Source organism: Oryctolagus cuniculus, chromosome 2 (genome assembly GCF_051225735.1).
Source record: "Oryctolagus cuniculus isolate XC-2025 breed Fujian yellow rabbit chromosome 2, ASM5122573v1, whole genome shotgun sequence".
NCBI lineage: Eukaryota > Metazoa > Chordata > Mammalia > Lagomorpha > Leporidae > Oryctolagus > Oryctolagus cuniculus.
Genome location: NC_142868.1, coordinates 119,554,903 through 119,580,083, shown reverse-complemented (window position 1 = coordinate 119,580,083; position 25,181 = coordinate 119,554,903). Strand labels below are relative to the sequence as shown.

Here is a 25,181-nt window from a genome sequence, read left to right as displayed (position 1 = left end):
GCCTTAGCAAGGTTAAAAGTGCCTGCCTGCCCTACTCCTTGAAAGTTTCCAATCTTATCATGAGAATAGCAAGGGAGTGGAATTCCTTCTCAGCACCCAGTTTCCTATACAGCAAATTAAGTACCCCCCCTTCTGATGGCTCTTTTTTTTTTTTTCAAGATAGAATGAAAGATTGCAAACCAGGTCTTTTGGTGGGCTTTGTCTCCACCTTGTAACTGAATGTCTAGTTTGTTCTTCCCAGAATTGTGCTTAAAACCCCAGTACCATGGGCCTCTTCGGGTTTTTCCTCTCTTGGAGCCCCATGTCTGTGCCACTCTGGCTGGAGGTCTCTCACTTTAACAAATCTTGCTTTTAAATATATATATAAAAAAAAAACAAGTGAAAGGGTGGTGCTGTGGCACAGCAGGTAAAGCTGCCGCCTGGAAGGTTGACATCCCATTCGGGCGCCAGTTTGAGCCCCAGCTACTCCACTTCCTATCCATCTCCCAACTAATGGCCTGGGAAAGCAGTACAAGATGGCCTGAATGCTTGGGCTCCTGCCACCCATGTGGGAGACCAGGATGAAGCTTCTGGCTCCTGGCTCCAGCGTGGCCCAGTCCTGGCCATCGCAGTCATGTGGGGAGTGAACAAGAAGATGGAAGATCTTTCTGTCTCTCCCACAGTCTCTCTCCATATATATAGCTCAAATAACAAACCAAGAGAAACCTTAAAAAAAAAAAAAACCCTTGGTACTCTACCTCTCAAATCCAGCAGGATGCTGTCACAAAATAGTCAAAACAAACGAGAGAGGCCCAATCACAGAAAGAGGAGGAAGTCAGAGTGATTCTGCCCCACTGTCAACAGGGAGCCCCTCTACTTCATTGGTGACACCAGATGGACCAGGAACAGGAAGGGAGGCGCTGCCAGTGTGTTGGGTTGCAGGGAAAATGCACTCTGTGCTCTGAGACTGGGAACCTGGCTTGCTGCCCCACTGCCTTGGCTGTGTCCCCCAACACCTATCTGTCGCAGGATGAATTGTGTCTCCCAATTCCCTTTGTTGGAGCCCTAACTCCAATGTGGCCATATGCAAATACAGGGCCTCTGTGGAGGAATCAGGGTTAAAGGAGGGAATGAAGGAGGTGGGGGAGGTGTCAGGACCCAGTAGGATTGCTCTTCTACAAGAAGAGAAGCCAGTGCTCTACCACCCACTCCACACACAGAGGGAAAGGCTGGTGAGGTCGGCAGCACAGACAAGAGGATGCTAACAAAGGAACACAGACCCCTCTGCATCCTGACACTGAACTCACTAGCCTCCAGAATTGTGAGAAGTTAACTTCTGTTGCCTAAGCGGCCCTGCCCAGGGTGTGTTGGTACCCAAGGCAGTCCTCACAGAGCCATACACCTTCCTGACCCTCTCTAAGCAGGATCAGCCTCAACAGGCACTCGTGCCTTGGGAAACCCAGACTGGCTCCTCATTTTCATGCTGCTCTGACCCTGGGGAGGAAGGGAGAGGCAGGTTTCAACCTCAGTGTGTGCTTGCATTAAACACAAATATTTCCTGGAAGATGAGGTTGTTTGGCCTCCCCCACCCCCACCCCATCAGAGCTATGTAGAATGGAAGGCACTATTTGCTTGGTATTAATGTTTGGGCAAGTCAAGCTTGTTAAGGTGTTAGTGGGGACCTCACGTGGTCAGTATCCAGCCCCCCTGCCCAGGACAGAAGGTCATGGATTGCTGCAGGGCCTTCCAGAAGATTGACAGCATCCCAGCCCAGCACCAGCAGAAACCAGGCCACCTCTCAGTGTCCTGCTGGCTCCCACTGCCCCATAGACACACGGCCTGCCTGGGTCAGACTCCAGGTCTGGACAGACGTCACTCCAACCATTACCAGCCATGCTAACTTCGGGGCACCTTCACCTTTTCTTATCCCCTGCAGACATGCCACAGCTGCTGCTCCAGCCCAGGGCTGTGGCCAGGGCTGTGGCCTTCTCAGGGAAGCAGGCTGGGGACAGCTCTGAAATGGCAGCCCCTCTCCTCCTCCCACTACCACACCCCTCTTGTATGAGCACCTCATCGCATCTGGTCTGCAGTGCTGAGTGACGGCAAACTCTAATTGGGCTGAGACAGCCTGTAGAAAGCTGAGAGACATGTGGGGGCACCACATCCCCAGCCTGTGGGCAGGACACCGCCCCAGGAGTCTGACAAGAAGTCTGGGAGGATGAGCAGTGTGAGTGCTTCTTCCTTTGAGCGGCGGCATCGCATCCATCACATTGTTCACAATCACCAGAGCGTGGCAATTGAAAAGTTTTAGGGTTAAGTTGAATTTCTGTGCCAATTAACCCTGAGTGTCAGCGTTGCGTGGACTTCTCCTCCCTCTCTCACTCGACATGCTGCTAGGGGAACCCCGGCCCATCAGCATCACCAGGACCGAATGGCAGAGATGTGGGCGAGAGCAATGTGGACTCACCCAGCTGATTCAGATGCCTTCTGCTGCATGAAAGCCCAGGCAGAACAACAGAGAAGCCGCGCAAGCAACCCACAAGTCATGGACTTAACGTCATCCTTTCGATTCTTTACCTGTTGGGGTGATCTGTTACACTGTGATAGATAGTGGAAACATCCACAAATCAATCCATGCAACACATCCTTGGAGATCATAACTTGGTTCCAGTCTCCTTCTCCTTTCTCTGCACAAAGAACTGAGCTAAAGGTGAGCTAATAATTCTTCAACCTGGCCCTGCTTCCTAAGGTCAGAAAACCACGGAATCAGGCTGTGGGCCTCTACCACACAGTCCCTTCACAGATTGGATGGTGCTCCCAGCGTGGAGCAGCTGTCTTGGTGTCAGGGCAGCCATCCCCAGCCCTCAAAGGCTGTCCTTGATTGGGGACCTGACAGAGCACTGCAGGCAGTCACACATCCCAAGTCTTCAGCTTCCACTCCATTTATGGCAAAGGGGGAAGACAATATCAAAGTCACTTCCCTGGAAATTGGAGGGGGTTTTTCCAAGAGCCTCCACAGTAGCCCTAAGAATTAGCAGCCTGGGCGCCTCCTTAGGTCCCTAGCTCTCTGCTGCTTCTACAGGTGATGGTCATAGTCATCTAGAGATGCTGCCAGGATCGCCAGAGACAGTGGAAGCACAAGCTGCCCCCTGAAGCTTGTGAGGAAACCCATCCAGGCAATGCCATGTGTTGCTTCTCTCAAAGGGTGAGACTACATTTGTCCTGTTCCTATTAAGAACAGAGCCAAGCTGAAACATGACAGTAGGAACTCTGGGACTTCCCTGCTTTGCCTTTGTACAAGAAGCCAGATAGAAATGGCTGTCAATGCTATGCTCGGGCACAATCTATTAAAGGGGAGGTAGCAGAGCCCAGCCCCAGCTTGAGGGGCTGGTGGGCAAGTTCATTCTTCATTACTGAACAGGAACCTTGTGAGGCTCTACAGAGGGAGTGGACTTGAGGTTGGAGCCTGGGCAAAGCACTCCAGGATACTCAGGGAGGCAGAAGAGAGCTTCAAGGCTATTGGCATCTCTACCTCATAGGTGGCCTTGGACTTGTGCCTTGGTCTCTAATATTTCAGGGAAAATTACTCCACATATTGCATGGTAATTTCTGAAGCACATTTGGACACACGATCGCTGTGTCTAAAGCTCAAGTAGCAGCTCATGATCTGCAGGAGAAATTGGGTTCACTCTGAAACATCCATCCCCACGAGGCAGAGGAGCTTGGCTAGGAAGCTCACCTTGAAGATGCCACACAGTCCCTAGTTTCTGGACTGAAGCTACAAGGGGAACATGTTTGGGCAGCTGATTATCTGGGAAGGCTGTCCTGGCACTGAGCCCCACGCTCCCAGGGGGAAAGTAAGCACAGATTCTCGCAGAATCCCTGTTCATCCCTGAGTCCTGAGATGGAGCTCCTCTCCAGGAGTTTCCCAGGACTGGCAGGCTCACTACACCTGCAGCTCCCAGGCCAGGCTGGATGAGACAGGGCTGCTTCTGACCTCACAAGACCTCAGGTTACACTGAGAGCGTCCCGTGATGCTGCCCTGTTCCCAGAGCTTCTCTCCAGAGCCTGGGACTGAAGCTATCCCACAGTCAGCCAGATGGGTGGTCACGTCCTGTTCTATCCTTGTGTCCATGAGGGCTTATTGGTTTCTTGCTCCTTCCAGGTGCCGAGTTACCCATTGATCAAAGTCCAGATCAGAAAACCAGATGTCCCAGGAGACATGCCAACCTGTATTCATACGGAGCCTTGTGGGTCCCCAGTGGCATCCCTCCTCCTTGGAACCCATTTGGAGACAGCTTCCTGCATCTCAGCAACTTGCCCTGGAGGGGGCAGTGTAAGAAAAAGGTGCAAAAGTGTATTTTCCTAACTGTCCTCAGAAGTAGCCGAGCAGAGAAGGAGCACACAGACAAACTCTTGATTTTGAGTTCATATCACAGAGATAAGTGACCATCAATTTTCTAATTTCAGGATTCCTCCCATCATCCATGATAAGCCCATACAATTGCTATTCATAGAAAACATTTCAAAATGCTTCGTGAACACAACTAACACAACTAAAGTTGTAGTCATGTCCATACTTCAGCTAAGCAAGTCCCTCTCGTCACCCCGGTCACCCCGCACCAAACTTGCTGTCCAGAATGAATGGAAAATATTCTCCTAAGAGGCAACGGTGGATTGTGTTAGAGGCAGGCCCACATACTCCCTTCATGGGGCTGAGGACCACGAGTTCCTGATCCATCCAAGGTCCTCTCACAATCCGCCTGAGTGGCCCCAGGCTCCCACATTCCCAGAGAGCACAGGAGCTGATCACAATGTTTTACCCGACAGATATTCCACCAAAGAAGCACTGTGGTACCAAACACCTGACAACAAGGTATTCTCCATCTCCTACCAACATTGTCACCCAGTGATGACATGATGGATGCATTTGGGAAATCAGGACATCCACCCATTCTCTCTGCTCTATTAGCTTCCTATTGCTGCTCTAACCTTGCCCAAATCTCGATGGTTTCAAACAACAAACATTGAGGATTGTGTCATTCTGTAGGTTAGCATTCTCACCGAACTAAAATCAGCAAGTTTGTAGGAGCATGTTCCTTCTGCAGGCTCCAGTTGCAAAGGTGTGAAGTCCCTGATTTTTCAGTTTCAGGATGCTCCCAATCCCCTGCTCCACAACCCCTTCCCACCATCTCTCCAACATCCCTTTCCATTGTCACATCTCCTCCCTACCTGGAGTCCTTCTCCTATTGGAGGGACTTCTGTGATTAGATGATCTTACCTGGATATTCCCAGGTAACCCCACAATTTCAAAGTCCTTCATTTAGCCACATCTCCCAAGTTCCTTTTGCCATGAAAGGTGTCATTACTGGGATTCAGGTAGCTTTTGTATCATGGGTATTATTCTCCACCATTTGCCCCTCAACTCTTATTCCTACCACTCCCCCCTGCTGACATAGAATAAAATCACAATGAAGACTGATGAAGCCAGGGAACTGGAAGAAGTCTGAGAGTCTGGGGCCAGGGGAGCTGCAGGTCTTAGGGGCTGGGTGGTTTCTTGTCCTGCTGCCTACCTTGTAGACTTCGTGGTACACAGCTATTTTGGAGACCTAAAGGAAAGCATCTAAATCCATTGTAAGAGATGATAGATTGAATGCTTCTGAATGTGTTGAATTATTCTATGCTTTAACAAAGGAGAAGTGACAAGAATTGGAGCCACAGATGTACTCCAAAATAAAGACTTGTCCACTGTATTATGAGGGTCCATACAAGGCAAGGACTCTGGTGCTGGCATTACCTTTATGGGATGCAGGAACCTTGGAAGGCCACAGGAAAGAGAAACAGGGAATAGAACGTGAATATAAGACTCTCGGGTAAGGCACTCATACCTGTGATGAGTGACACTCAAGTACACCTGTGAGCACAGGGCAATTGCCTCTGGGGTTGTTCTACCTGAGAGGTGAGGGAGCCGAGGCATTTAAGAACCTCCTCCCATCATCACCCATGGAGGGCTGTCTTAGCAGAGGCTCAGTCTGGGCCCTGTGCAGTCACAGCTCCCTTCTCTTGCTTTAGTGCAGTGACAGATAGACTTGGCAGAAGTTACAAAAGTACAGCGAGGAGGAAAGAATGAGAGTAATCAGTATTCACACTGATGCCTCCACCTAGTAGAGTTTGCTCTGTTTGGAATTGCATCTCTCTGAAAGTGGATCCTGGCTGCCACAATCGAGTTCCCATGAAGGTCAGGCCCCAGGACAAGCAGCAGGAGGATTGCTTCCAGGCTGCACCACCATGCTCTGGCCATCTGTAATCCTGCCTCAGGGATACTCCCCTGCGTACCCTGATTCCTGAGCACTGAAGCTGAGGTAGCTGCTTCCAATCTCCCTGCAACGGAGGCAGGCTGGGATTCCTGGAGCCAAGGTAGAGATGTGAGACAAAGGGGTTCAAAGCTGTGTCCATGTTTATTGGGGTCCAAGATATCCCTCCCAGTGCACAAGTGCTGGCTTGATGGGGGTGGAGACTCCCTCTCCTGGTGATGCACACAGGGAGTCTGGGATCTGGGTCAGACGATGTCTCCACCCAGTGCCAGTGAGGAAAAGAAGAGAACGGCATGGCAGGGATACGCACTACACAGCAGGTCCCTCACCCAGACCTGCGAGCTTCATACAGGGACTTCTCCCCGGGCTCCTCCACCACCTGCTCCAGAGGACCGAGGGCAGCTCAGAGCTCCTGCCCAGGTGATGTGATCTTGGCACCTTCCTGTGGAGAAGGTGCTGGGGGTGGGGGTGGGAGTAGGTGCATGCTAGTTTCTGCTAATCCAGGCTTCCCTAGTGAAAGGCAGAACCAGAAATTCTCACAAAGGTAATCAGATCTGACTTCATTGGCCATGCTGATAAATGCCAAAGGGCAAAGAAAGGGCTAGAACCAGGGGGTGTAGGCACAGCCTGTTCAGTCCCTGGGTAATAAAAGAGATCTGTCTGTGGGTGACACCAACTTTCGTGGTATTCTCTTTTTTTTCAACTTTTATTTAATAAATATAAATTTGCAAAGTACAACTTATGTGTTATAGCGGATTTCCCCCCATAACCTCCCTCCAACCCACAACCATCCCATCTCCCACTCCCTCTACCATCCCATTCTTCATCAATATTCATTTTCAATTATCTTTATATACAGAAGATCAACTTAGTATATACTAAGTAAAGATTTCAACAGAGTGTACCACACAGACATGCAAAGCATAGAGTACTGTTTGAATAGTAGTTTTACTGTTATTTTGCATAGTTTAACATATGAAGGACAGAGATGCTACATGGGCAGTAGATGCACAGTGACTCCCATTGTTATTTAACAATTGACATGAGCTGCCAAGGCTATGGAAGCCTCTTGAGTTCACAAACTCTGACCTTATTTAGGCAGGGCCATAGTCAAAGTGGGAGTTCTTTCTTCCCTTCAGAGAAATGTACCTCCTTCTTTAATGGCCAATTCTTTCTGCTGGGATCTCACTCACAGAGATCTTTCATTTAGGTCATTTTTTTCCCACAGTGTCTTGGCTTTCCATGCCTGAGCAACTCTCATGGGCTTTTTTCCAGACGTGGTATTCTATTTACATGTCTGTAACTACTTACATTATATAAATAATAATAAGATCATTACAAAATGGTTATAAATGTGATTAAGGTGTTGCCAATAAGTTTTTCTTTTTGTTTGTTTGTTTGTTTGTTTTTGACAGGCAGAGTGGACAGTGAGAGAGAGAGACAGAGAGAAAGGTCTTCCTTTGCCTTTGGTTCACCTCTAATGGCTGCCGGTCCTAGTCCTTGGGCCCAATGGCAGGAGCCAGGTACTTTTGCTTTTCTCCCACGGGGTGCAGGTCCCAAGCACTTGGGACATCCTCCACTGCACTCCCTGGCCACAGCAGAGAGCTGGGCTGAAAGAGGGGCAACCGGGACAGAATCCGGCACCCCGAACGGGACTAGAACATAGTGTGCTGGTGCCGCAAGGTGGAGGATTAGCCTAGTGAGCAGTGGGGCCAGCATGCCAATAAGTTTTTTTATTTTGAAAAATGAAATCATTTCACACAAAAATGCTGTAAATAAAAAACAACTATTTTTCCCTATGTGGGAAATACTTGAGCATATGTTGAAGACCTGACAGCCCCACTGTCTTAAGACTTTCCTGTGTGTTCCGTACAGACAGGGATATTGTCATACATAGTCGCAACACAGCTAAGGAATAGACATCCGTCTAGTCCTAGGTCCATTTCAAGTTCTGACAAATGTCCCTAAAACATCTTTTATTTAAAAACAAGAAAAGGTCCCAGGGAGAAACATGTTCTTAGACCAAGCTGTGCTTCCCTGGGCTGGACTAAGATACCCAAGGACACTGCTGAGATACTGAATTGAGTCAACCCTGAAGCTGGGCCCAGCCCTGCCCTGTTGCCTGCTTATTTGTGCGTCCCCAGAGCACAACCCTCTTGTCCTGTAGCCTTAGGACCAGACTGAAAATAAGAATTCCCCAGTTAATATTCATCTTGAGGCCATCACTAAGCAAGCACCTCTCAATAATGAAGATGAATTGATAGATGGACTTCAGTCAGGTACCTCTACCAGTTTTCCCAATTAAGTTCCCTGCAAAGCCTCAATAATAAAAATATCAACAAACCAAGGCTCCCATGGCCTCCGGCACTTCTGAGCACACACCTTGCCCAGGAGAATAATCATCAAGACTGTATGTTTCCTCCTGCAGGGTTATACCCTGAGTATGACCCTTCCTCCCAGGCTGGCTGGACTGTCCCCTGAGGTCTGGTCAAAACATTAGGGTCAATTTTCAGGATCTTTTTGCTGGGCTCAAGAGTCCTGCCAGGGAATAAGTTCCCTGAGAGTTTACCTTTCTTATTTGAACACACAATACCCAAATAACCCCAAGCCTTACATTTGTTGTAAAATGACATTTCTAAGTGTGCAAAGGAAGTCATACACAATGTGGTCTTTGTATATCTTCTCTGGAAGAAATGGTTTTAAATGGCAGAGAACAAAGCAAAACAAAAACAAGGCACAACAAAATCAACAGCAGAATTACCATATACGCTGCCAGTTGCCATTTACTCAAGTCTTGAAGACACCATTCGTGGAATACTGCCTTATGGGCTTCATGATCTATTGCAACTAGTCCCACATTCTCTATAGATAGAGAAGAAATCAGAGGTTCCAAAGCTGGTTTTCCTGGTATCCGTGCTTGTAAGGAAGATGGAAACACACTCTGATACTCTGAGTCCATAATTCCTTCTCATTGATTTTTTAAAAATATAATAACTAAGCAATAGTGAAGCAAATTACTGTAAATAAGGTGAATTTTAGTGCTTCTGAATGCATATAAACATATACCTTCCCCCACCCATTACCCTGATCAAGATACACCCTGATCCCAGCATCCCAAAGGCCCCCAATCTCCTTTCCTGTCAAGGTCATGCTCCATTCCCCACCTACACCACCACCACTGCGTTTCCTATCAGTGGCTCATCAACTTTCCCTATTCTGGAACTTCATATAACTGCAAACCTACAGGGTCACCTCTATGATACCTTGCTTCTTTTGATCACATTTTGAATTTCATTGGTGCTATTTCTATGGCAAACATCTTCTCTTTTCTACTGTGGAATAATCTTCTTTCTACAAAAATGCCAACATTTACTCCTTCCCCAATTAGTAATTTTCACTTTGGGGATGTGACAATAAAAAGTTGTCAGAACATTCTTGGAATATTTTATGGATTCATTTCCCTTAAGAAAATCCCTAGGAATGGAAGCACTGAGTTATAAAGTTGACATACGTTTTACTTTAGTTATCACTGCCAAGAATTTTCTAAATTACTGAATATATTGAAACTCAATAAATCATGTAACAGAAGTTCTGATTTTATCAATATTTTCCCAATACTTTCAAACTTTTTTTAAATTTTATCTATATTGACAAGTCTGCAGGGGCTGTCATGATTAAAATTTACTCCCCCCTGGTGAGTAGTCATGCTGAGTAACTTTTCCTATGGTACTTTAGTTATTTTTAAAACATTTGAATATGTAATACTTATCCATTTTATGGGGCACAGTGAGGTGTTTCAACCCATATACATAGCATAAGATGGTCAAACAATTTGCCTTTTCATTTTCTGATCTTTTGTGTTTGCAGCCTTCCAGATCATCTCTTCCAGCCTTTTATATAGTAAATTACCCATTATTGACAACTATTCTGACCTCAGTGTGCTGTGCAACAGGAGAACCCATCACCTCCATCCTACTGTGTTCATGGTTCCTATTAGCCAACCTCCCCCACCACACCCCTGCTACACTTCCCTTCTTCCAGTAATCACTCTTTCACTGACTTTTAAATTGACTTATACATATAAGAGAGTATATGTACTGTTTGTCTTTCCACATCTGGCTTATTTTACCTAACAATGATCTCCAGTTCTGTCTTGCTACAAATATCACAATTTCTTAAATACACTAAAAGACATAAATCATATGGTATATTTTTCATTGCCCATTTGCACACATTGTTTTTCTGGGTTGTGCCTGTCCAAACTGTACACGTGAGTGTCTATTACAGATATTATGTGTGTACACAATTCGAAGCTCTGTCATAGTATAGTTTATCACAGTCTTCATGTTTGTTTTGTCTGTTTCTGCATGTTTTAAACCCATGCCACTTTTTTTACCTTCAAGACATGCTCTGTACATTAATCTAGTAGCATCATTATCTTTCCTTCACATGTAAACAATGTTTTAATTCTAATTCATACTTTTGCTTACAGTGAGGTACTGCAAGGATTTCATTTCGGTGCCTCATTTTTATTTTCATATTCAATAGCATGTCACGATTTCTTCAACAGAAGATCATCAAAAGTGAAGAAAAAGTCAAGAGCAACAGAAACCAGCCTGTACCCTACTCTGCCACCTGGGTTAGAGACTGTGCATGGAGGGGCTCTGTCACTCATTCTGATCTCTTCTATTGGTTCTGAAGATGCTGAAGGTGAAGATTCATCCCTCCAGCCCCCAGCCTGGGCAGAGCAAAGCCCAGAGTGAGGGTCTGCATCCCTGAGCACGTGGGGACCCCTTGCGTCCTGTGCTCAACCCAGGCTGACGGCACCTCAGGACCCCTCACCACACTGAGCCTCGAGGAGGACAAGTTTGTTAAAGCGGCTAACAATAACTGTTTCCATTTTGGGGTAGGAGAAGAGCAGACAGAGCATTGGCACACAGGGGGATTGAGGAGCCCAGTCTGGAGGTTCAGGGAGAGGTGAGGAAGGGAAGCAAAAAGTTCCCAGTGGAGCCAGCAGGGGGTGCCCAAGATGAGAGGCTGTCATGGGGGAGAAACCTCCTTGGGGGTGATCTCAAAGTCAGATGTTGCCTGGGGAGTGAAGCCCACCCATGTGCAGGCCCAGGGGATGTAATTTCTGGCACACCCAGCTGGCTTCCAATTACCTCCACTAAGCTCAGCCACACAGGCCATGAACAGGCTGCTACTGTGTGTCTCCCTCCTTGGGAAATGAGTTGTAAAATATGAGAGTCAGGGGCAGCGATTTGGTGCAGTGGGTTAAAGCCCTAGCCTGCAGCACCAACATCCCAGACGGGCACCAGTTCAAGTCCCAACTGCTCCACTTCTGATTCAGCCCCCTGCTAATGCACCTGGGAAAGTGGTGGAGGCTGGCCCAAGTCCTTGGGCCCATGCACCCACGTGGGAAACCTGGAAAAGCTCCTGGCTCCTGGCTTAGGATCGGTACAGTTCTGGTCTTTGCGGCCATTTGGGGAGTAAACCGGCGGATAGAAGTCTTTCTCTGCCTCCCTGTCTTTCAAATAAATGAATAAATCTTTTTAAAAAAACATGAGAGTCAAATAGCTGTCCAAATGGATAGTGATTCCATCAGCAATCTGGGTTCCTACTGTGTGCTTGACGCTGGCAAGGCCCTAAGGGCAGAGTGGAGCTCTGATGGTGTCTAGATGGGGCTTCTAGGCTCTGCTTGTCACCTCTTTTCTACTGCTTGTGTGTAGCCTGCTGGAGATCCCTCTAGGCCTAGACCCACATGCCTATTTTAGAATCTGCAAGATTTCACATGGTGCCTGGCCCTAGGACATGTATGTCACTCACCTATAAATGAGTGGTTGGATCAGGCCAGCAAGCTACTCGACAGGGAAAAACCAGGCAAGGGGAGTCCCATGTCCCTCATCGTTAGACCCAATATGGCAGCCACTACCCAGATGTGTGCTTTCATCCAAAGCACTTAATTATTATTTCAAATAATTAAAATTAAACGCCCAAGTCCTTGGTCGCACTCACTATGCTTCAAGTACTCAGTGGAGTCACGGGCGCTGGTCACACCCTGTCTGACATGCAGAGAGAACGTTCCCATCCTAACAGAACACTCTCCATCCTCTGACCTGAGCCAGGCACAATGTCTGCTGATTGAACTCATCTAACTCAAAGTGTCTTCTGCACAGTGGGAATTTCAGGCTGAAATGCTGCTCAGCAAAAACTGTAATAGCCCAGCAATACGGAGAAGTGTGAAGATGCAAGGGAGAGCCTCTTGTTTGACAGTTTCCAGCTGCAGCCCATGTCTTGTTGAAGGGCTCTGACTTCACGGAGCCCATGGAGGGTCAGAGAATCCAGTGGGAAGAGCGGGATAAAATTGTGTGAGACAGCGTGATCTCAGCTACAGTAGCAGTAGGTGAGCTGCTCTTTCTAATAATTTTTTTCTTCATGTTTGTGTGTCTAAAGGTCATGGACAGACAGTGTGGTTTGAGCAGCAATGATGGAGACACTCCAACTTGGGAATACTACCCAAGGCAGGAGCCAATGGAAGAGGGTGCCTAGGGGCAGCTCAGTTACACTGCTCTTTTGGAGACTGAGGAAGAAGGGGGTGTACAACCAGAAACAGGAAATGTGTCTCCAGGTTGCATTTGTTCTGTTCATGCTATAATGACATGAGGGTAAGTGGTATCAGGCCTCTGGGCCTTAGGTGTGCTGGATTTGTTATCATTTCTTTCTCAGATATTTAAAGAGTGACCTCTCAGACAGATCATGCCTTTAACACTTATATTGGATAGCACTTCTTGGGAGTTGTGCACAAGAGATTTTGGGCTGAGTTTTGGCTGTGGACCCACAATGGAAAGAATCTGGTGAGACACACTCCCACACAGGCACTGCATGAACCTGGAAAGCAAGTTCTACTCGCACACGCCAGGAGGTGGCTGAGAAGCAGACCCTTCCCTCTGCACGTCAGATTCTGAAGGAGCACCTTCGTGTGCCGACTGCCTACTCCTGTCCACGGAGCACCCTCAGGGTTGGGTAAGGTAAAGAGTATTTCCTCTGCGTTCCTGCGCGTGTTCCCAGGTGCTGCAGCATAGAGCTATGAAGTGGACTTTTGGCCACATTTCTAGCTATCATTGCTAACCCAGCCCTGAATCCTAACTCCTGGGACTGGGAACGGAAGCTAAGTTTGCTCTCATTGGAGCTTCCTATGTACAACCACCTCCCAAGACTGCCCAGGACCAGACTCGGATCCTACAAGGCAGTGTGAAGGGGCAGCTGGGTAGCCCCACACACAGACCCCCAGACTCCCACAGACCTTGTCTCCTGGGTCAACCAGGTCAGAACCAGGAAACCCACAGAGCTAAGTAGTGGCTGCTCTTCTCGGAGCCTTGCTTGGCTTTCAGAGCTTCGCTGTCACCTCTTCCTTCTCCAACCATGCCAACTCCTGCTCCCAGGCCTCAGGCCTGCTCAGGTGCCTTCTCCACCAAATGCTGGCAGGTCCCATTTATTTATGTGGCTGGAATTCCACCTGTAACAGAATTTGCAAACTAAGGGGATATGGACCTTTTATATGTTATCTCTATTTTCACCTTCATCCTCTCCATTGAACTAGGAAGCTGAATGTGTTTGTTGTGAAGATTAAGTGTCTTTCAAATAGCTACAGACATCCGAGGCACAGGACAGTCACCAGACATGTGGAATTGCTTTGTCTTCTCTTCTGCAGAGCCCAGCATAGCCCTAAACTGGTAACAGGTGCTCCACAGGTAGGATGGATTCTAGAAACCACCAGTCGACTGATTAGGAAGAGTAGTATTGTATCAGGATTATTCTAATATTCCCAAATTGGCGAACAATGTGACTGGTGGAGTGAGGAGAAAAGACATCCGCAGTAATTAGGAGACAGAAAACAATCAAAACTTAACTTAAAGAGGGGAAGGAAGTCGGTGTCATCATAGGAGGTCATAGAGACTTGACTTGGAGGAGCAGGAATTCCTGGCTCATCATAGAGCACTTGAGTGCTGGAAAGGGCCCCTGGATTCCTTGCTCCTGGGTTTGCAGAAGATTGTTTCACAGCAGTGGAAGATTCAGAAACACAGATCAGTAATCTGCTTCTAGCTAGTTTTCCCCCTCAACTCTTTGATCCTCTCTGTGCCTTAGTTGCCATTCCTCTCTTCTGCTCCTGCTTTCCCACTGTACAGTGCTCATCCTGAGAGACCTGGCAGGTAACAAACTTGCATTGTTAATGTCCATAACTTCTCTGGGCCACCCTCTTCTCCCACTCTCGTTGCCTTGCCCTCATTTCTGGCAGCAGGGCTGCGCCATTGAATGGTGCCCAGCAACCCTGCATGGCCGGGAGTTAGGCAGGGTGTGGGAAGAATTGTGCTCCCACTTGACAACAAAGGGCCCCAGTGAACTCTGGCTCTACTGTCAGTGTTCTCGGTAATCTACTCTTGGCACTGCTCTCTCGGGAATTTCTCTGCACTGAGTGGCTTTGGGCTTGCACGATTATTCTCTTCCCTTGAGCTGTCAAGAAATTCTCTTGCAGTAAATTACAGGGACAGCCTGGGGGAGATAGAAGGAGTTGAAGAAGAAGAGGAATAGGAAATGCTAAGTGTGGAGTGGTTAGGCGGAGAGTAAGGTTTAAAGTAAGTTCATGTGTTCTCCAATTCACTCACTCTCTTTGTGGCACAAAAGAAAAGCAACAAAATTGAAAACAATATCAGAGTGGCTACATTTGCATGAGACCACGCAAGAGAGGGAAGTAGATGGCAAAAATCGCCTGAGCCATGTAAGCTTCTAAGGTTTCCAGGCCAAGCCCTCCAAGGGCTCCTCCATTTGGAGGTCAGCACTGCAGCTCCCTGTAGGGCCACGTGTGTAACTGCAAGGGTGTAGCTTATGTTGCATACTTTTTGAAGAGTGCCCCAACATTTGTCATTGTCATGCCCTGCAAGTCCCCACTCTGAACACCCAACCCTCTTAAAGCTAAACAGGAAGCATCCTCGGATTGGCTGTTTGGTGATAGCATCCTCAATTGCTGGGTGAAGTGGAACAGTGTGGGCGGCCTTGCCTGCCTCATGTTCAGGCCTCTTGGGGGAAGGATGAAGACTGAGGCTCCCAGCCTCCTTGCCCTCCTGCAAGCAGGGTACCCACCTGGCCTAAATTTGTACCTCTATGGGCACATAGTAGGCCTTGGCACCAATATTCCAGGATCTAAGGTCAACTGGGATTTGCCCCACGTCCTAGTGCCCCCCCTCCGTCAGCTTTTGTTGAGCCACGTGGGGGCCTGAGCTTGCCTTATGGAATCACCCTTCATGTCAAGTTTCCATAAATTTTTCATGTATACGTAACTAGAAAGGGAAGGAAAACCGGTAGGAAGCTGTCTACGCAAGGGCTAAGGAGGCAGGACTACAAGTGACTTGTAACACAAATAGAACTATTTCATTTTAAACAGCAATATTTTCCATCTGATTCTAACACTGGAATAATTTAAGCCATAAAATTTGTTTTTTGATTACCACAACATAAAACTTTCCTTCGAATGGAAAGGCACTGGCTAAGCTTGGTAGTAGTTTAAAAGAATGCCACTAATTCAGAGATAAAGAAAAGAATTGCAGGAAGCTGTCCATATCTAACCTGCAGGTCTCCTGCCTGCATCATATGGCGGGTAGCGGTGGAGGGGCAGGGTCAGCCCTCTGCTTCTGTGTATCAGACTGCCTGCCTCTCATGGGGCCCAGGTGTGTGGGACTCAGCCTTTTCATCCCAGGAGTTCGAGCCCTCCCCTCTCCTCTGCAGTTTCTCCGTTCAGGCTCCAGTCCCCGGAAGGCTGCCCAGGTGACTATCAAGCTGACTTCACACCAAGAGGCCCTCAACAGAAAACAGTCACTGCAGGGAGCAGAGACCCCTCTGGATCCTGCGTGCCACCCCTGCAAGCTCGGCTCCCCTCATCCCTGTCGCCCCGTCCCAGGTCCCCCAAAATGTGCTGCCGTTTCTTGTCCTCAAATGGCCCAGACATATTTTGGAATTTAGGTCTCAATGGGCCTGGAGCTTCGCAAGCTGTCTGAAGCTCGAATCACTCTAAAGAGAACTGACCAGGACCCAGTGTCTCCCTAAATGTCTTCCCCGTCAGCTAATTTGGCAACAGATTTTGAATTGCGTAGATTCAGCATTACCATGAGACACGTTCTGCTTTTAGGGCTGGAGGTTTGGATGTTTAACAGAAGTTACGTACTACTAGTACGTCTTAACTATTTTATATAAAATGATACACACATGGAGATAGACAGCTACATGAGCTGTGGGGGGCATGACCCTCTGCCATCACCTTTATCTCTGGCTGTCCCCACGCTCTCGGGCACCCTACGCCCCACTGGCAGAAATCCTCCAGGGCCCTGCTGCATTACCCAGATGGCCTGCTCTGCTCCTGTGTGCTGAGGCCCTCGTCACACTAACTTTGTGCTAATGACATTCATCACTGGGCTCAGAATAGTGCAGTGTTCGATTTCCTTCCTCTCCGAAATAGACCAGGGATCATGACTGTCTCCCTTGGCAGCAGGCTGCCCAGAGTCCCTGCGCTGCTGTTTTCATCCTAAAGCTGTGTGCTTCTTGTGTGTGCACTGCACATCAGCAGCATTAAGCACCAATTGACAAAAAAAAATAGAAGCCATTTCTTCCAGAGAGCAAACTTCCAGACACAGGACTGTGCAAGCAGGTTAGTGGAGCAGACATTTGGAGGCCCAGAGAAGGAGGGCTTCAGGGAGAACCCAGACAAGGACCAGACAAAGGCCCCAGACTGTAACTGTGGCTGGGCCCTCTGAGAGTGGAATCTGCCTCCTGCCTCTGCAGGGCCTAGGGAGGGACGAGAGTTGGTAGAGACGGAGTCTGGGAGGAAGGATGTGAGTGGGAAGGTACGCTCAGAGCTGGAGCTACTTCTCGGCCAGTCCATCGCTCAGGTCAGCAGTCAACAAATGATAGGGACATCGCAGCTCCATCCGCTGTATTCCAAACATCCTCAGCGTAGCACCCACCTTTCCCCGTGAATGAGCACTAATTCTTCAGCCAGCTCTGGGTCAGGTAAAGTGGTGCCATGTCAGTTTGGACAGGTCTGGGTTTGGAGCCACAACACTGGCCCCAAGGGGGACACCTGTCTCCCAGGAATCTCACCTGGGGCACCTGAGAGTGTGGAGATGCTGGGGAAGAGGGGGCTCCATGCTGTATTTTCAGGAAAGCTGCACAGCTTTGAGTGAGGGATGGAAACACAGGAGAGGATGCCAGGTCAAGGGAACGTCCTTCTCTCAGCTCAAGCTCCTCTCCTAGGGAGTCACCTCTCCCCACCCTACAGCACCTTTGCAGCAGGACAGTGGGAGAGACTGAGTGAGGGAAGTTCCTGTTTCAGGGCTCTGGAGCAGGATCCAGAGGACTCAGGTGCTCAAGGGCCTTTGTCCCCAGGGAACAGTAGAGCTCCTGTCTCTGGTCCATCACTCCTCTGTGTGTGACTCTGGGCAAGTGACTTCACCCTCTTCAGGTCAGGAACCTTGACTGTGAGGTGTGGGGCACAGCATGTTCTGCCCACCCCACCGGACTGGTAGGGGGATTCTCAGAAGATGGTACCAGATGTTCTGGGTAAGCTGTGGAGCATCATGCCCATGCAAAGGCTGCAAAGTCACTTGGCATCCCCTGCCGACTCGGGGCCCTCCAGGTTCCCCTCTGGGGACAACCACCACACACATCCGGCTAATTCTTCCAGACACTGCACGTGGAAATGTTTCTGTGATGCTAATGAGGTGCCACGTTTCTTCAGGATTTATGTGTATTTGTCTATAATTAAGCTTCATAACACATTACTAGCAAGTGGGCCACATTAACAGTTCCTATCCCAGAGCAGGGGACAGAGGACACAGGGATTCAGTTGCTTTCCTAAGTTCACGTGTCTTCTCCATGAGGTCTGAGCCCAGGCTCCCGGTCACTGTGCTTGGCTGCCTTTCTGTGAGTGTCTCTCAGTAGTGCATATTCCTTTTGAGCAGCCCAGCAGCATCCTGAGTGTACACCACACTGTAAAATCCCTCTGTCTGAACCCAACTGGGTTGCTTCCCTAGCAGTGGATGAACAAGAGAACAGAAGTGGCATGTTGGAAAACTGGACACCTTTCCGTAGTCTTCTGCTACCAAGAGGCCAACAGTTGTTTCTGTCTCAAATGTATTCTCTAGGATCATGGCTCACAGGTACAAGAAAAGAGCAGATACAGAAGTCATCAGAAAAGCGATCTGGTCTAGGAAATCTAGTGCCAGGACCCGTGAGGACTTCAACAGATCCAAATGGGCATCTGAGCCAACAAAACCACAAATACTCCTGCCTGGGACTCCCCTGCAAGCCCTGTGGGAATGGAGCCTGTGAGGAGACTGCTGAGTGATGACTACAATGTGCACAGCAGAGACTGGGTTCTGGGGAGAAAGGACACAAGAGGGAGGCTCACACTCTGAGCTGGTGCAGCCACTGCCCTTTCTCAGCCAGACTGCCTTCCAGCTGCTGCTATCTTTGGTCAACAAGGCAACAGGAGCTTGTAGACTGCACTGCACCACCTGAGCCCTAGATCTGCAGGCTGCTGTCCCCGTTGATGACTCCTAACTGCTCCTGGCCCAGCTTTGTCAGTTGAAGGCAATGCTACTTCTTGGTGCAACTGTCATGTAGGCAGTTGGCTTGGAATGTTTGGGGTGTTGAGCCACTGGGAGTTGAGCAAGAATATTGGTCATTCATGGTGGGGGCAGGGCAGTGGGTTGGGTCGTGGGCTTCAGGAGAATGAACACTAATTTGGGAGACCCCCTGGTCGTTCATAGGGCTTCAGGTGAGGAAAGGGCATTGCATTTTTGATCAGGGATTGAAAATGTCTAGCAGACTGGTTTGCCCACGATTTCAACTTTTTGGTAGATCAAAGAAGAAGTTTTGATTTTTCAAGTTTTTTTTTTTTTTTCTGTTGTGTTGCTGGGAATGATAAGCACCACATGTCATATATACTGGCCCCCAAACAGGAAGTGTGTTAGTCCTTTTGTATAATTATAGTCTAACTTTGTTGTTTTTCCTTCAAATAATCCCTTACCACCCCTTTCCCTGAACAAAAAGAGAGAGAAAGATGTACGTAGAAAGTCCTCCTCCTTTTTAAATGTAGGATGGTGGGTGGATACTGTGGCAAAGCAGGTTCGGCCGCTGCTTGGGCCAACCATATCCCATGTCAGCATGCCAGTTGGAGTCCTGAATACTCTGCTTCCAATACAGCTTCCTACTAATGCCTCCTGGGAGGCAGCAGATGATGGCTCCAAGTGCTCAGATCTCTGCCACCCATGTAGGAGAATCAGATGGAGCTTGGGGTTCCTGGCTTTGCCCTAGCCCAGGCCTGGCTGCTGTAGGTATTTGGAGGGTGGGGGAGGGTAAATCATGGGATAGATGCTCTCTTCCATCTCTTTCTCATTCTCTCCAAGTACCTGTACTCTACCTTTCAAGGAGGTGAAAATAACTGAAAAATAAACATTGCACGTAAGATGCCACAAATCGCTCAGGAGTGAGGCACCTCCTAAAATCAAATTTGTCCTTGGTCACCAAGCCGCACTGGGTTTTCTTTCCCTTCCTTCTGGCCCATGGGCTTTCTGACTCCAGACACTAAGTTTTTGGATCTTAGGCAAATCACCTGCATCCACATCTCAGCCTGGGAGGACAGCCCTGGCATTAAAACCCACTGGCCAGGAAGACCAGGAAACTAAAACTCACTGCTGCTCTGTGACCGACACAACGTTGATTCTAGGAAGCACCTTATTCCCGAGCGATTTGTGGCATCCTGCCTTTCCAAAAGAGGAGGACTTCCTGAGAACATCTCTCTGCTTCTGTTCAAGAAAAGGGCTGGGGAAGGAGCTACTTGCAAGAAGAAACAAGTAAAGTTCAATTTCCAGTGTAAAAGAGGGCACCAAAAGCCTTCCCGTCTGTGTGCCAACATATACACTGCCGGCATCACAGAAAGGGGAACAGCCAGTCACACCGAAAATCAACCACTCTCCTTTGATCCCTCGGAGAATAAACCAATTGGCAAAACACTTCTCCAAGCACTGGCAAATGCAGACAATCACAGCTTCACAGAGCAGAGGCCTCTGCCGGAGCTGAGATGTGGGTAGGAAACTCAGAGGGTGACTGGTGAACTGCTGTGGGCTTAGTGAGGAAGCCTGAGGGTTAACACCCAGAGACCAGCTCATGGAGTCCCTCAGGCTTCCATGACTTTGACCTCCATCAGCCCCCACCAGCTGCTCAGGGTGAAATCAGAGGAAAATACCTCCAGACTTCCAGCTCAAGGGGGAGGGAAAATGCAACCCTTATGAAATACAAAGTTACTTCCAAAAGTTTGTTGAGAAATGGAATGAAAGAATTGTTTATTTTGGTGACAAAAGTTTGAATCCCTTGCTTCCTTGTTTCCTAGCATGCATTTCCTGAACTTGCTGAGGGCCCCCTCCTCTGCCCACAGAATTCCAGTCTCCTCCTCAATAAAAACTCTGCTCTGAAGAGACATCATCTTAGCAGACAGTAACCATCTGGGCTTCTACGGCTGCTGACAGGAAATAGATCTAGATCTCTCTGGCCTTTCTCTTGTCAGAAGAGATGTGTCCCAACTCCGCTCTCCTCTGTCCTCCTGTCTCACCCAGGGAAGAGGGACTGGAGCATGGACGTGCAGGTCGCAGGCCAAGGCCTCAGGCTCACTAGAATCTAATCACAGGCTTATATGCTACTCTTCTCTCTGAACCTCAAACCACATTGCTACAACCCAAAGGATGCAAAAAAAAGTCTAGCCAGAGTAATTAATATTTTTATTTTTTAATATATTTTTAAATGTTATTTATTTGAAAGGCAGAGTTACAGAGAGGCAGCAGGAGAGAAAGAGAGAGAGAGAGAGAGGTCTTCCATCCACTTGTTCACTCCCCAGATGGCCACAATGGTCAGAGCTGGGCCATCCAAAGCCAGGAGCCAGGAGCTTCTTCCAGGTCTCCCATGTGGGTCTAGAGGCCCAAGAACTTGGGCCATCTTCTACTGCTTTCGCAGGCCATAGCAGAGACCTGGATCAGAATTGGAGCAGCCAGGATTCAAACCTTTGCTGATGTGGGATGCCAGCACTACAGGCAGCAGCTTTACCTACTATACCACAGCACCAACCCCAACATTTTTATTTATATATTTTTTTCCTACTCTGAGATTATGAAGCCAGCAGATCAAGAGAGCCCAGCCAAGTTGACATGGAAAAGTAACCATCCCAGAAGTTTTATCACTACTGATGTCATAGACACCAAATCAATAATACAGAAATGTGATGAACAACTTTGTGTCCACAAATCTGATGGTCTGGATGAAATGGAACTATTCCTTTAAAGATAAAATTAGGGCCGGCGCCGTGGCTCAATAGGCTAATCCTCCACCTTGCGGCGCCGGCACACCGGGTTCTAGTCCCAGTCGGGGCGCCGGATTCTGTCCCGGTTGCCCCTCTTCCAGGCCAGCTCTCTGCTATGGCCAGGGAGTGCAGTGGAGGATGGCCCAGGTGCTTGGGCCCTGCACCCCATGGGAGACCAAGAAAAGCACCTGGATCCTGGCTCCTGCCATCGGATCAGCGCGGTGCGCCGGCTGCAGCGGCGGCCATTGGAGGGTGAACCAACGGCAAAGGAAGACCTTTCTCTCTCTGTCTCTCTCTCTCTCACTGTCCACTCTGCCTGTCAAAAAAAAAAATAAATAAAATAAAGATAAAATTAGGGCTGGCACTGTGGCGCAGTAGGTTAATCTTCCACCTGCGGCGCCGACATCCCATATCAGCGTCAGTTCTAGCCCCGGCTGCTCCTCTTCCAATCCAGCTCTCTGCTCTGGCCTGGGAAATCAATAGAAAATGGCCCAAGTACATGGGCCACTGAACGCACATGGGAGACCTGGAAGAATTTCCTGGCTCCTGGCTTGGGATCAGCGTAGCTCTGGCCATTGCAGCCAATTGGGGAATGAACCAGCGGATGGAAGACCTCTCTCTCTCTGTCTCCTTCTCTCTGTCTGTAACACTCTCTCAAATAAATAAATAAATAAAATCTTAAAAAAGATACAATTGATCATAACACACACAAGGAGAAATAGATCATCAGAATATTCTTATATCTATTACAATAATTTCATAAAATAATCTTCCAAAAGGGTAAACATAGGCCTAGATGGAGTCCTTTGTGAACTCTACCAAAGATGTAAGGAAGAGATTATGCCAGTTCTTTGCTATTTCTTCCAGATGCAGAGGGAATACTTCCTAATCCAGTCTATAAGGTTGACGCTGCACTAGAACCAAACTAGATATTACAAGAAAGGAACACTATGGACTGGTATCTCTCATGAACATAGATGCAAAAATCCTCCCCACGCAAGTCAGAAAATTGAATACAACAACATAGAAAAAGAATTAACACTCTGCAACCAGGCACAATTTATTCCAGGGGTCTAGGTGCTATGGTTAGAACGTGTCCCTCACAAAGCCACGTTGGAAATTTAACTGCCATTGTAACAGTGTTCAGAGGTCACTGTTAGGAGGTGACTGGACCACCAGGGCTCAACCCTTAGACATGGATAATGCCATTATTCTGGGAGTGGTTCATTACAAGAGAAAAGTTGCTCCCCTGTCCGCTCTCACTCCTTCCCTTCTGCCATGGGATAAGGGAGCACAAAGGCCCTTGCCAAATGCCAGCACGGTAATAGGTATTTCCTAACCTCCAGAACAGGGAGAACGTAATTCCTAATATATTACTCATCTTGAGTTTTTTATTAGACCAGAAAAAAGCAGCAGAACTAGTTTGACATAAAGATCAACTTCACCAAAATGAATCGAAAGCTATGTCCACACCAAAACCAGCACAGGAATATTTACAGCAATTGTGTTCATGGTTTCCAAGTTCTTGGGAGAAAACATGATGTCCTTTACTGGGTGAATGGATAAACTGTGGTACATCATTCACCTGTGAAATACAAGCATGAACAAAAGCAGTTGTCAAGCCACAAAAAAGCATGGAAGAAATGCATTGCCAAGTGAAAGAAGCTGATCTAAAACCTCTATGTTCCGCATGATGCCAGTCATATGACACGCTGGGAAAGGCCAAACTATGGAGACAGAAAAGGATCAGTGGTTGGCAGAGGTTCAGAAGGAGGGAGAAAGGTGAACTAGTGGAGCACCAGGGCTTGTTAGGGCAGGAAGACCATTCATCCAATCCACAGGACTACACCATGAGTGAGCCCCAATGGAACCTATGGACGTCAGGTCTATGTATCAGTACTGACTTCAATTACAATAAACACATCACAAAATGGAAGATGTGAATAACAGAGAGGTAAGTGGGAATTCTCTGTACTTAACACTCAATTCTTCTGGAAGCCTCAAAATTCTATTAAAAAAATAAAATCTGCTTTGTTGAGTAGAGCAGCAAGAGTGGGGAAGGCACATTTGGTGCAGCAGTGAAGGTACTGCTTGGGATGCCCAGGTGTCACACCACAGTGCCTGCGTTGGGGTCTTGGCTCTGTCTCTGATGCAGGCTTCCCTCCAGTGCAGACAAAGGACAAATCAGGTGACGGCTCAAGTACTGGGGTCCCTGCCACCCACATAAGAGACTCATATTGAGTTCCTGGCTTCTGGCTTCAGCCTGGCCCAGCCTGGACCATTGCAGACATTTGGAAAGTAGACCAGTGGATGGAAGTCTCTCTCTCTCTCTCTCTCTCTCTCTCTCTCTATTTGCTCAGCCACTCTCTCTCTCCACTCCCTCCATCCCTACCTCCCTTCCTCCCTCTCTCTCTCTCTCCCCATTTCTTTGAAATAAGTATGTATATATTTAAAATATACATTTATGTATGTATTTAAAGCTGAACCTCTTTCTCCCCATAGTCACAGTTTCCCCAAAGGTACTCAATGTACATGATTTCAGTGAATGACAAAAATCTTATTTTTGTCACTAGCAAAAAGGAGAGGAAAATCTTCATGCCATTTTGTTGAGGGAGTTGTCATGAGAGCAGTTTTGAAATTACAATGCTGACCACAGCTAGTTTTTGCACTTCCTGGGTATATACCTTGGAAATACAAGCATTAAAGAATATGGAGGGCCGGCACCGCGGCTCAATAGGCTAATCCTCCGCCTAGCAGCGCCGGCACACTGGGTTCTCGTCCTGGTCGGGGCGCCGGATTCTGTCCCAGTTGCCCCTCTTCCAGGTTAGCTCTCTGCTGTGGCCAGGGAGTGCAGTGGAGGATGGCCCAAATGCTTGGGCCCTGCACCCCATGGGAGACCAGAAGAAGCACCTGGTTCCTGGCTCCTGCCTTCGGATAGGTGCAGTGCGCAGCCGCAGCACACCGGCCGTGGCGGCCATTGGAGGGTGAACCAACGGCAAAAGGAAGACCTTTCTCTCTCTCTCTCTCTCACTGTCCACTCTGCCTGTAAAAAAGAAATAAAGAAAGAAAGAAAGAAAGAAAGAAAGAAAGAAGGAAGGAAGGAAGGAAGGAAGGAAGGAAGGAAAGAAAGAAAGAAAGAAAGAAAGAAAGAAAGAAAGAAAGAAAGAAAGAAAGAAAGAAAGAAAGAAAGAAAGAAAGAAGGGAGGGAGGGAGGGAGGGAGGGAGGGAGGGAGGGAGGGAGGGAGGGAGGGAGGGAAGGAAGGAAGGAAGGAAGGAAGGAAGGAAGGAAGGAAGGAAGGAAGGAATATGGAGGAGCCAGTGCTGTGCCATAGTGAGTAAAGCCACTGCCTGCAATGCCAGCATCCCATGTGGGAGGCTGTTCAAGTCCTGGCTGCTACAATTTTGATCCAGCTCTCTGCTAGGCCTGGGAAAGTAGTGGAGGATGGGCACCTGCACCCACATGGCAGACTCAAAGGAAGCTCCTGGCT

The 25,181-nt window shown here is 48.1% G+C and overlaps 1 gene segment (V, D, J or C); it reads left to right on the top strand.

The window, feature by feature from the left end:
* Window positions 1-25,181, top strand: part of LOC149128018 (immunoglobulin kappa light chain-like) — an 80,567-nt gene that overhangs the window by 15,296 nt on the left and 40,090 nt on the right. Inside the window, 1 exon segment of the V gene segment in view lies at window positions 11,587-11,593. Coding sequence covers window positions 11,587-11,593 — 7 coding nt within the window.